This window comes from Lutra lutra, chromosome 6 (genome assembly GCF_902655055.1).
Source record: "Lutra lutra chromosome 6, mLutLut1.2, whole genome shotgun sequence".
In the NCBI taxonomy this organism is placed as follows: Eukaryota; Metazoa; Chordata; class Mammalia; order Carnivora; family Mustelidae; genus Lutra; species Lutra lutra.
The window spans coordinates 10,560,415-10,572,546 of record NC_062283.1 but is presented as its reverse complement, the minus strand read 5'-3'; the positions used below and the strand labels follow the sequence as shown (position 1 = coordinate 10,572,546).

Sequence of the window (12,132 nt, the reverse complement as noted above, 5' to 3'; positions counted from 1 at the left end):
CTCTCTGACAAATAAATAAATAAAATCTTAAAAAAAAAAAAAAAAAAAAAAAACAGAGGAAGACCTGGGGTTTGCTCTGTTTAAAAAAAAAAAAAAAAGCAATTTGGAAAGAACATCCCGAAAAGCTGTAATGAGTGTTGAACCCCATGGTAATTCCAGCATGTCGGAGCCCATCCGTCGGTACGTCCTTAGATTCCGTATGCGCGTGTGTTTTCATTTTAGGAGTACCAAGAGGACAGGAATGACCTGGTGATTTCAGAGACAGAACTGAAACAAGTGGCTTACATCTTCAGATGCAACAAGTCCACTCTGCGGATAAAAGGAAAAATCAACTCCATTACAGTCGGTATGGCGGCACGTTGGGGGGCGCGGGGGCAGGGCGCGGTGGTCACTGGGGGCCCCTCTGCTCACTGTGGTCGCTTTGCGTAAACATGCTGTGGGCATGTTGAACGGAGCTTTGCTTTGTTTTGTTTTTCCTAGACAACTGTAAGAAGTTTGGCCTCGTGTTTGACAACGTGGTAGGCATTGTGGAAGTGATTAATTCCAAGGATATTCAAATGCAGGTACGGGGCCTTTTCTTTCCTCCCAAAGAGTTCATTTATTTATTTTTATTTATTTATTTCCTCACAAGTGAGTTGGGGGAGGGGCAGAGACAGAATCTTAAGGAGAGTGTCTGCTGAGCATGAGCCTGACGCGGGGCTCGATCTCACGACCCCGATACCATGACCTGAGCAAAACCCAAGAGTCAGATGCTCAGCCAACTGAGCCACCCAGGCGCCCCCGTATAAGTGGCCTTTTCAGCCCTGCCTTATGCCCCCTTTGCAGCTTTATTCAGAACATCCTGCTTGCACAGGACTGGTCATGTCCACCTAGAGAGCTCCTCTTCCCTTCCCATCAGACACAGCTCTGTCATCCAGCCCTCTCTTGGGCGGTGTTAATTCCTCCTCTTCAGTCTCTTACAACACATCCTGTCTTGCACCGCAGTCGCCGTTTACCAGGCCTGTTCCAGGGGCACATAATTCATCTTTACGGCCACAGAAACTGGCACAGCATCCCTGCACACAGCCGGTGTCCAATAAATGTTTGGGGAGATGGTGATTGGGAGGCGTCCACTAATGAATGAACACAGATACTAAGAGATGCTCCCAGCCTAACAGCACCATCCCAAAGAGAATTTTCTTTGCTCAGGGAGCATTGGCTCTGGGTAAGGAGGTGGAGGAGTTTTTCTGAAGTCAGTGAGGTAATCAGACCAACAACCCGGAAAGTAGGTTTGGAATTGAACTTGCAAACTAGGGGAAAACGTGCATTCCTTTAGTTAATTTTGATTTAACCCAGTGGGATTTTACAATATGCCAAAAGCTAAAGGACCTCCTGCCTTTGGCCAACTCTAACTTCCACCTTTGATTACACTCTCTTCGTACTGTTTTTTTTTTTTCTTTTTTTAAGATTTTTTTTTTTTTAAGTAATCTCTATGCCCACCGGGGGACTCGAACTCACAACCCCGAGATCAAGAGTCCCATGCTCTACCCACTGAGTCAGCCTGGTGCTCCTCTCTTCGTATTGTTAATTAACCCCTTAAGATCCCATGTTTCCTGATAACGTTGGTTAAAACTGGATTCTGGTTTTACAGATCTCTCCCTCTTGTTTCACTGGGCTTTTTACTGCTGTCACTTTTAACTAGAGTGCGTTCGAGTGGACATTTTACATTTTACTCACTGCTAATTAAGACGTTGGTTTGTGTGTCCGGTTAATGCAGTGGGCAGGCGAGCCCCAGCTCTGTCCTCACCCACCACGTGTACTTGGGCGGCTGGCTTCACCTCTGACCCCGAGTTCCCTGCCCTGAAATACGAGGTTAGCTGGGCGGGGAGGGGGTCTTCAGTCCTCTGCAGCCCAGATTCCCAGTGGTCTTGCCACACAGGCTCTGTGGGGACCCGTGACGCTTTCCCATTCCAGTTGCTTGTGTTCTCTGCGGCGAGTCTGTGTAGGTGCCCTGCCCGCTAACCGTTCTACTCCCGCTGCTTCCCAAATCCCCCTCCTGGACAGAGAGCCACTTTGGGAGAGGGTAGCCAAGCAAGCCCTCCCAGGCCTTTACCATATCGTTGTCTTCGCCGTGGAAACAGGGGAAACTCGACCATCCTGGGCTCCTGCTTTAGGTCCTAAAATGTGAGCCATAGCATAGAGCACGCCCTCGGTCATTCATTTCCCAGATATTTACTGAACACGGCTGATGTGCGGGTCCTGCTCTCATCTCTACAAATCGCAGGAAGCAAACGAGATAAGCATCCTCGCCCTCATGAAGCTTGTGTTCCATAATCCACCTCCCAACTTAGCGTTTCTGCCAACCACATATATCCACTAATTGGACAGTCCTGCTTCTCCCGGAGTATCATGCATGAAAATTTTAAGGACGTCACTCATCAGAAGAAGTCCAGTTCCTCAAGGAGAAATATGGCTCACATAAACCTAATAATGAGGCCCCAATTTCTGAAGAACTCTTTTGGATACTGGAAGTTCCTGCATCAAAGATCCACACTTTCTCCCACTTCACATCATTTTTTAACCAACCCCCCAGCCCGCCGGCAGTCACAGAGGTCATATTCTATGGCCGAGGTAAGAACACCTGTTTATTTAGCCGAGTGAAAAGTATCCTGGAGGGGCGCCTGGGTGGCTCAGTGGGTTAAGCCGCTGCCTTCGGCTCAGGTCATGATCCCAGGTCCTGGGTTCGAGCCCCGCATCGGGCTCTCTGCTCAGCAGGGAGCCTGCTTCCTCCTCTCTCTCTGCCTGCCTCTCTGCTTACTTGTGAGCTCTCTCTGTCAAATAAATAAATAAAAATCTTAAAAAAAAAAAAAAAAGAAAAGAAAAGTATCCTGGAAATACTCTCATCTGATCCATCCAGGTGCCCCAGGAGTCAGCATTTTTCATAGTTACCATGTAACCATTTTTAAGAGCGATCTAAGAAGAGCGGTACCTGGGTGGCTTAGTTGGTTAAGCATCCAGCTCAGTTTTGGCTCAGGGTCGAGAGATCGAGGCCCGCATCGGATTCTCCCTCTCCGGGCGCCTGGGTGGCTCAGATGGTTGAGCATCTGCCTTCGCTCGGGTCATGGTCCCGGGGTCCTGGGGTCGAGTCCTGCATCAGGCTCCCTGCTCAGCAGGAAGCCTGCTTCTCCCTCTGCCTCTCTCTCTCTCTCTCTGTCTCTCAGGAATAAATAAATAAAATCTTAAAAAGATAAAAGATTCTCCCTCTCCCTCTGTCCCTCCTGCCCCCACTTGCATGTTCTTGCTCTAAAAAAAGAAATAAGATAAAATAACTGTAGTTTTATGTACAAAAATGACTGTAGTTAGATGAATAAAAATAGGTAGATCTCAAAAAGCAGCACTGAGCAATGAAGACAGATGACAGAATGGCAGGCACTAGACAATGTGTCCCTCTATGTAAAGATTGAAAACATGCAAAACAATACACACCTGTTAAGTACACTTGTGAGGACCCGAACTAATACCACGCTGTATGTTAACTAACTACAATTTAAATAAAAACTTAAAAAGAAAGAAAATATGCTTATGAGGGCTCCAGGTCACCTGACTCAGGGGTAGTCCTGGTGTGAATGGTCAGCACAAAATTCAGAAGAGTGGTTTCATCCAGGGAGGGAGAAGGGAGTGAATGAGGTGCTGGATGGTAGAGGGAGGACTTAACTGTGCTGTAAGCGAACTGTCCTAAAGAAAAGGCCAATAAGCCAAATGTTAAACTCTGATAAAGCTGTTTGACATACATGTTTAAGTATTTGGTGTATTTCTTATGTTTCTAAGTTTAAAATACATCCTAATTTTCTTAAGGATGGGCATGTGTTCTAAAAACAATCTGGTTAAAAAAATAATAATATAAATAAATAAATAAATATAAACAATCTGGAAGGATATGCCATGGTTATCTGTCCAACAGGGATAGGAACTTGACAGCAGGGTTCAGAGGTGAGAGAGGTATTTTATTGAATACTTTTCAAGGTTTGGGGTGTTCAAACCAAGTGAATGTCATTGCCTGTTTAAGACATTTAATACATTGTTTCAAAAGGGCTGCACACAACAGAAATCAGTGTTTGCCCTCCGGGTAAGGACAGGTATTGACTGTAAGTGGGCATTAGGGATATCTGGGGAGTGATGGAAATATTCTAGAACCGAAGGGATGGCTTCACAGCTCTGTAAACCTACTAAGTATCATTAAATTGTACACGTAGAACAAGTGAATTGTAGGGGCGCCTGGGTGGCTCCGTTGGTTAAGCATCTGCCTTCTGCTCAGGTCATGATCCCAGGGTCCTGGGATCAAGCCCCTCCTCATCGGCGGAGCAGGGAGCCTGCTTCTGCCTCTGCCCCTCTCCTTACCCCTCGCTCCTCCCTTGCTCCTACTTGCTTGCTCACTCTCTCAATTAAATAAATAAAATCTTTAAGAAAAAAGAAAGTGAATTTTATGTTTGCAGATTTACCTCAATTACTTAAAAGATTGAAAGGAGAAAAAGGGCATGCACCAAAGTTCACATGATTTGGGCCAGTTATTCTGTTTTTGGCAAACTACCCTCAAAAAAAGGACAAATGATGAGGGAGAGAAGAGACTAAGTATAACATGGAAATTCTTTAAATTTTTATAGAGAAATAGGGGCGCCTGGATGGCTCAGTCATTGGAGCATGCGACTTTTAATCACAAAGTTGTGGGTTCGAGCCCCACTGTGTGTGTTGAGTTACTTTAAAATAAAATCTTTTTTAAAAAACCACTTTTTTAAAAATGTATTTATTTATTTGACACAGAGAGAGAAAGCACAAACAGGGTGAGCAGCAGAGGGAGAGGAAGCAGCAGACTCCCCGCCGAGCAGGGAGCCCAACACAGGACTCCATCCCAGGACCCTGGGATCATGACCTGAGCCGAAGGCACTCGCTTAACCAACTGAGCCACCCAGGCATCCCCTAAAAAAAACTTGTTATAGAGAAACAAATTTCCGAAAACCCTAACTAATCTAGAAATGTATTACATGCTAGAGCATTGGCTTGGGCAAGGTCACACATCACCTGTCACTCAGCAGAGGAGATACTCTTTGGCCCAGTTCTCTTGACAAGAAACCAGCTCTGTTCTCAAAGTCTTCCCAGACCACCAGGGGCAAAGAGCGTGGAGATAAGCTCGTCTCATGCAGCATTGACCGAAATGCTGTGGAAAAGACCATTCTCACCGTTTATCAGGGCGATGTTTTTAAGGTCTGCTGTTGCTTTTTCAGACTTTCAGATCCATGGGGTTATTGAAGCATTTTTAATATAGCATAGCAGTATATAAATATAAATAAAGTGGATTAGCATCATGCACTTGCCTCACGTGTCCCCGTTCTGCCTCACGAACAAATCACCCAAGGCAGTTTATCCTTTCTCTCGTCTTGCCTCGCTCCCCGTACCACTCTGGGCAGCGTGTAAATTCTCTTCCTCACTCTAAGATAAACAAATCTAGAAATTACCAAAACATTACTGCTGACACATTCTTGAAATACAGATACATGTATTATTACTGCATTTATGGCAAAGCCCTGGGTTTACCTGACCTTGAACTACCTTTGCCTTTTTTTTTTTTTTTTTTTTTTTTTTGGCCCTGGGGCTCATTTCTAACTCAGTGTCCAGTTTCTATGGAGAGAGGAGAAAACAGAGAAGTGTGGCAACCTGGCTAGACTCCCCCTAAGGAATTCCTTACATCATCTGCCCCATCAATGGGAGTTGCCCCTTGGGTTTGCAAACCAGCCTTTTCTTCAGGGTGAAAGAGGAGAGGTCTTTATCACGTCAATTACCATGACAAGAAGGAAAATCATAGAGTTGTAATATGGTCATTGGGGGAACAGTCGGCCCCTATAGAGATTGGGGGAGAGGGCAATGTCTGAAACCTGTTCAAAAAGAAATGTGAAACGGGACCGAATTTTTATAGCACATAGATATTTGTAAACAATATAAAGGAGGTTATTCTTTGTCTATGTCTATATTTGTCTATGGTCCTGTTTATCCATGCAATGAGTGGCGCGAACCACGTCCCCACTGCTGGCTCCTGCAATTAATACATTTCAAAATACTTAGACACTCATTGTCTTACTCAAGCTTCACATTGAGCCAGTGAGATTTTTATCTGGCGAAAGATTTCTATGAAAAGAACCGTACTGTTTCTTATTTAGGTTCAAGAAAAAAAAAAATCTACTCAATTACAGAATAATGTATTTACTCTGAAATGACAGTATTAGGATTTGTTTTAACCCAAGATTCATAGATTTGTCAGAACTAACATTTTCAGCAAAGAAAAGCAAAATGCGTCTTGTTACTTTTATCCGTGAAATCAAATATATGTTTCAAATCCACTAGAGGGTTGTGAGACTTTTTCTGAACACTTAGCTGCTGTTTTCGCATTAATCCCTTCCCTTGGTCTCAGGAAAAGAGACCCTGAGGCTTGAGAATCCCTTTGTGTGGTCCTTTCATTCTGTCCCCAAATGACACCCACCGGTTCAGCCTGGAGACGATGCTACTCACGCCCCTCTCCAGCGCTGACCCCGCCCTTCCTAGAGCCCTGGCCCGCGGACTGTGCTGTGTTTACGTATGTCGGTGCCAGGCCGTTGTTTTGCCTGTTTCAGGTAATGGGGAAAGTGCCAACCATTTCCATCAATAAGACGGAAGGCTGCCACATATACCTCAGCGAGCATGCGCTGGGCTGTGAGATCGTGAGCGCCAAGTCTTCTGAAATGAATGTCCTTATCCCTCAGGATGGGGATTACGTAAGTACCTTTTCAAAGCCGCTGAGGACTTTCTCTGGAGCCTCCCTTCGTCGCGTTCTCAGAGACTGATTCCTTGACTCCCAGCCTGGGAGCTTCGTTGGTGGGTTGATGCGCTGGCACGAGGGGAATTCGATTTGTGATTGTCCAGGCGGCGTACTCATAAGTGACCTCACGGGCTAGCCTTGGTCCGATAGGACCTCCCGCATCTGAGTTCACGGTATTTAGGACTGAAGGTTGTCCTTTGCTATGGTGGAGGCACACACGAGGGAGAAATTCGAGCGAGGGGGTGATAGTAAGTCGACCTATTTCTGTAGGTATACTTGGGTCAGGGGTTCTCAAACTCAGCGGAAGGACCCGCCGAGAAGCTCCAAGGAAATGCCAACTCCCAGAGTCTGCGCCTTGGGGGCTGGATTCGGGAGGCTTCGGGTGGGGTCTGGGGAATCGGTATTTTAATAGGCATCCTGGGGGATTCCGACGCCGGCAGTCCATCCAGCCCTTCCCAGACCCCCAGCCTAAGTCATTCGGCCAGCACTTGTTTTCGGGGCCTCCTCTCCTGCAACAAAGCAGCTAATAGGAGAAGCATGCAGATACCCTCCCACGTTGAAAAGGAAGTCCAGGGGCACCTGGGTGGCTCAGTAGGTTAAACGTCTGCCTTTGGTTCAGGTCATGATCCCAGGGTCCTGGGATGGAGACCCCCATCGGGCTCCCTTCCCTGTGGGGAGCCTGCTTCTCCCTCTCCGTCTGCTGCTTCCCCCCTGCTTGTGCTCTCCTACTCTCGCTCTCTCGCAAATAAATGAACAAAATCTTTAAAAAGCAAACCAAAAAAAAAAGAAAGAAAAGAGAAGGAAGTGCAAATGTATCCATCTTCTGCATCACGCAGTGTGGCGGACTTGCTAGCTGTGGCTCTCTGGAAGCAAGTCGTTGCTTTCTACTCGCTGTTCCTTCTTGGACGTGCAGATAAACCCAGAGGTGATTCCCTCTGATCCTGACTTTGGAAGGGGCGGTGAGCAGGGGAAGGATGGGAGAAGTGACTTCGAAGACACCCCCATCAGCCTGTGGGCCAGTCACCATCCGCGTCCTTAGGCAGACAGCAACCGTGCTCTAATGTTCTCTTACCTGTCCGTAAATTCCTCCGCATTACCCTCGTGCTACAGGATGCAGCCTAGAATCCATCACATAAGGCTGAAAAGCAAAAGTCTGCCAACACTGAGCCACGCTTCATGGCTATTTGCTTAACCTAACCCCGAGTTTGGGAAGAGCCCTCTCACCTTCTCTACCTAAAAATTACTGAGCAGCTAGAGCTGATACAGAGCAGCTTTGCACAGGAGAGCCAAATGTTAGGCTGTTCCCTGGCCTTTGCAGCTGTTCCAGCAGAAGGCTCCGCTACATGGGAGCTGGATCCGCTGAGAGAAGCCGTGGGTCTGGATCGGCATTCCAGACTAAGCTAGCATCCCTGGGCACAGTCCCAGGCATCTGTGCTCGGTAGAGCTTCTCAGGGCATTCCACTGTAGGGCCAAGCTCCAGATCCCCTGACCAAAGGTGGGAGTATGGGTCAACACCTGAGCTTTTATGCTGAAAAAGGAGTCTTCCCCCATCAGTAGGTTATCCTGTGCCTTCATCCCATGGTCCTCTTGATACATTTTCTAGTGGGAGCTAGTAGGGAGCAGGCAGAGGTCCTACCATGGACCTTGTAATCTGGGAGTGGGTGGTGGGGAGGACTCATCCTGAAGGAAGTCCGTCACCCAGAGAAGAATGTCATCATATTACTGTCACTTCACCGCCAAAAGAGATGGGGAACGGCTATCTGTAGTATGGTTAGCTGTCAAAGAAATACCTTCACTCTGGGGCACTCTCTACCTGGTACTTGACAGCAAGCACCAAGCCTTATTTACTTCTAGAAGAGGCAGGTGGATCTCACATCTAAGAAAATACGTACTCATGTGTGGGTTCCACTGCAAGATGGCGTCACGCTGATGGAGGAGCAGAGACACAGCTTATCAGACACTTGGGGTTTCAGCCGCGCTGTGTGCACATAACATCCCAGGAGGGCCCAGAAGCCGGGGCCAAGGGGACTGCCTCCCAGCTTCCTCGGTGATCCTTTTCTTAAATGACTGCACAACCACTTTCTGGGGAGTGGAGAGATTCCAAACTACTTTTACTTTGGCTCCGCCCCCCTGCCGCCCCCCCCCCTTCCTCTGTGATGCTCATGCGTGTCTTACTCCAATGGGAGGAGTGAGGTGGTAGAATGCAGGGTAACACATTGGTATACAACGCAAAGCACAACTTTGTAGTTCATTGGAGAGTCTACAGAGAACTCCAGAGCAAAGCCTTTCTAGTCAGTGTCACTAGGATCCGCAGCCTCAGTGTCCCCTCGGAACTGGTTGGAAATGCAGATTGCCATTCTCTTCCCCAGATCTATGGAATCAGAATCTGCATTTTAACAGGCTCCCCCAGATGATCCTGGGCAAGTTTGCATGTGGCGGAGAGTGGGTTGAGAGGCTGTCTGGCTTCAAGTCTGGCTGCTTATGGCCATACCATCTTCGGCCATCTGTTCAACTTCTCAGACCTGCGCCCCGTAGATGGCATGTCAGGAACACCCAGCTTCTGGGGCTAGCGGATAGACTAACGGAGCCCATATATATCTCGTAGTTAGAAGAATGCCTGGTTCTTAGTAGATTCTAGCTTTAATGATGATGCTAGCAGACAGTCACAGACCCGACACGCAATGATGCAAATCTCCACGGGACCCGGAAGACCTCGCCACAACACAGGTTTGGATTCCACAAAATGTCTTTGTCCACCATGTGATACAAATCAGCCTTTCCTCTGTTTAAGTAAATTCGTTCTTCTGCATTTTTTCCAGAGAGAATTTCCTGTTCCAGAACAGTTCAAGACAGCCTGGGATGGATCCAAGTTGGTCACTGAACCTGCAGAAATTATGGGCTAACCTCCAGAGAGACCGAACCCCCTGACCTGCATCCACTTAAAAAAAAAAAAAAAAAAAGCAGCATTAAACACCTAGAAGTGGCAGTAACACCTACGGCTTTAGTTTTGGCCTCCAACAATTCTGTGTTCTAGAAACAGCATCATTTCTGGCATGTCTTCATGGGCATTTTGAAGTATTTAACGTGTTTTCATGATTTGCCTTTGTGTGTGATTTGAGTTCCACATGATGACTTGTGAGCATTACACATTTAAAGGGGGTAAAAATAGTATTCTGTCCCCCGATATTAACACGGTAGCTGATAGGTAAAAATACTGCATGATTCAATTTGACACTTAGGTTTAATTGCTACTTGGAAACTAAAACCTCTGAGAATCTAAGATGTACATTTTTACCTTTAGGCAATTTCTATATGATGTAGTACTAGTTATGCTCTGAAAAATCTAACATTTTTTTCTCATTTTTACCAAATGTTCACCTTTATCAGCACGGATACATCATCAGCATGAATACATATTTCAACCCATTTTTTACAAAACATGAGAAAATTCCATCCCAAGGACTATATCTAGTTACTTGGCCCTTACAAGACTTTTCTTTATGGTTACTAAACACTGAAAGTAGATTGTAATGATTTATCTTAAAATATTCTTCTGCTATGTCACACGGAAAACTTTTACTTCTCTGCAGAAAGGTTTTTATGCCAAAACATGGGTGGGAGGAAGCAGATGTATGTAGTACCTCGAAATTTTTCTCGAAGATCAAGCTCAATTCTTTGTTTCCCAATTTTGAACCCGTTGAATATCAGATGCCTGGTAAATTATGTCATTAATGTTGTATTATAGACTTTTCTTTTTCACTTGCCAGACTTCTAACCAGTCTCAAAAAACAACAACAACAACTAATGAACGTTAAAAAGCCATAGCTGTAATACTTCTTTCAAAATCTGAATTCTTTGTTGGTTTGACTTGCTGCTCCTATTTTGTAGTATTGAGTACCTGCTTTTTCAACATAAGAGAAATATGATATTTCTTTGTACCTTTTCAGTACATAGTGCTGAAAAATCTGCAACTTTTTGGATCACATGTAATGAATTTTAGTATAATGCTTGCAGACCCAATACAAGCATATATATTGTGCCTACTACAGCCTTTGGAATACGTCATTTCCGTTTTTTAAATATCTTCTATATCCATATAGTATTCAGATTACTAATGCTCATGTACCAAGGTTTTGCTATCAAAGTTTTGTTCATATGAATAATGTGGCTTTAGTAGATACCTTTTTTTTTCAACTGTAAACATTCTGAAATAAAGTAAAATTCTAATTGTTTAAATACTGGGATGAATTCTGCTTATTAAAATTATTTTTTTCCGCTTTGATTTGTCCCCTGATCATATGTCAGATATGTTACATTCAGGAAAGACAGCTGAACCTTCTGGTTGGCTTGAAGAACGTATCTAGCCTGCCATCGGCTTCCTCAAAGAATAGCTTCTTTTAGATACCAGAGAAAGCCATTTGCAGTTGGCATGACTGTCAGAAAATTCTGGAATCCAGTTGCATAATTCAAGTCCACTGAGAAAATGCTCTGCATAGAACTTCATTAATGTAAATATCCCAGAAAGTAAATTTAGCTTTTTTTTTTTTTTTTAAGATTTTATTTACTTGACAGCGAGAGAGAGCACAAGCAGGGGGGGTGATGTGAGCCAAAGGCAGACACTCAACCACTGAGCCACCCAGGTTCCCCTAGTTTTTAATAGGATACAGTATGTATACTATGTATTTTAATGTATAATAAAAATAACATAATAAATTTGTAAATAAACTTCCGGAGGAAAAGATTGTAAGTGGGAAGAAAAGACCCTAAAAAGGACATGCTACATACCCATTAAATAGTAATAATTTTATATTGAAGAAGTTCACTCAAAATTCATAGACTCTTTTGACTGTCCTTGGGCTTTCATCAGGCTTTCAAAATGCTTCATCGCAGATATTGAACATCTGGACTTGAGGTTCAATTACTTTCTCACCCCTGGGTCCTTAAGTCACCTACTGGTTTTATGAGTAGGTTGACTTTGTCGAAAAACGGGGGAGGGAAACCAGCTTTGGCAATGTATAAGAAAATGATTACCCAGACAATGCTGGAAATGCAGTATGCTTTCCTTCTTGCACATTATGGAATTCCAAAGTAACCAATGCTATGACCCCCCAAAAAAAAAAAAAATTAAGGATAAGAAACCCATATGAGCAGAATTGCATGTCTTGTACATACTAAAAATCAAAACAAACGTGTCAGAACATTAAGTGCCAAGGGTCTCCTATACCCGTCTGCTTTGCAATGTTACAAAGTATCATTTTATAGGATCGAATGATAAAATAATCAAGAATTGTTATTTTGAAAAACCTTTT

At 44.7% G+C, this 12,132-nt stretch overlaps 1 protein-coding gene across 2 annotated transcripts in view; it reads left to right on the top strand.

Annotated features, from left to right (window-relative positions):
- CAP2 (cyclase associated actin cytoskeleton regulatory protein 2) overlaps window positions 1-10,624 on the top strand; it is a 133,708-nt gene extending 123,084 nt beyond the window's left edge. For both annotated transcript variants that reach the window (XM_047733678.1, XM_047733677.1), the window contains exons 10-13: window positions 223-346; window positions 481-563; window positions 6,639-6,779; window positions 9,643-10,624. In XM_047733678.1, the coding sequence (XP_047589634.1) occupies window positions 223-346; window positions 481-563; window positions 6,639-6,779; window positions 9,643-9,726 (432 nt within the window). In that variant the 3' untranslated portion in view covers window positions 9,727-10,624. The remainder of the gene's footprint in view (window positions 1-222; window positions 347-480; window positions 564-6,638; window positions 6,780-9,642) is intronic.
- The last annotated feature ends 1,508 nt before the right edge of the window (window positions 10,625-12,132 follow it).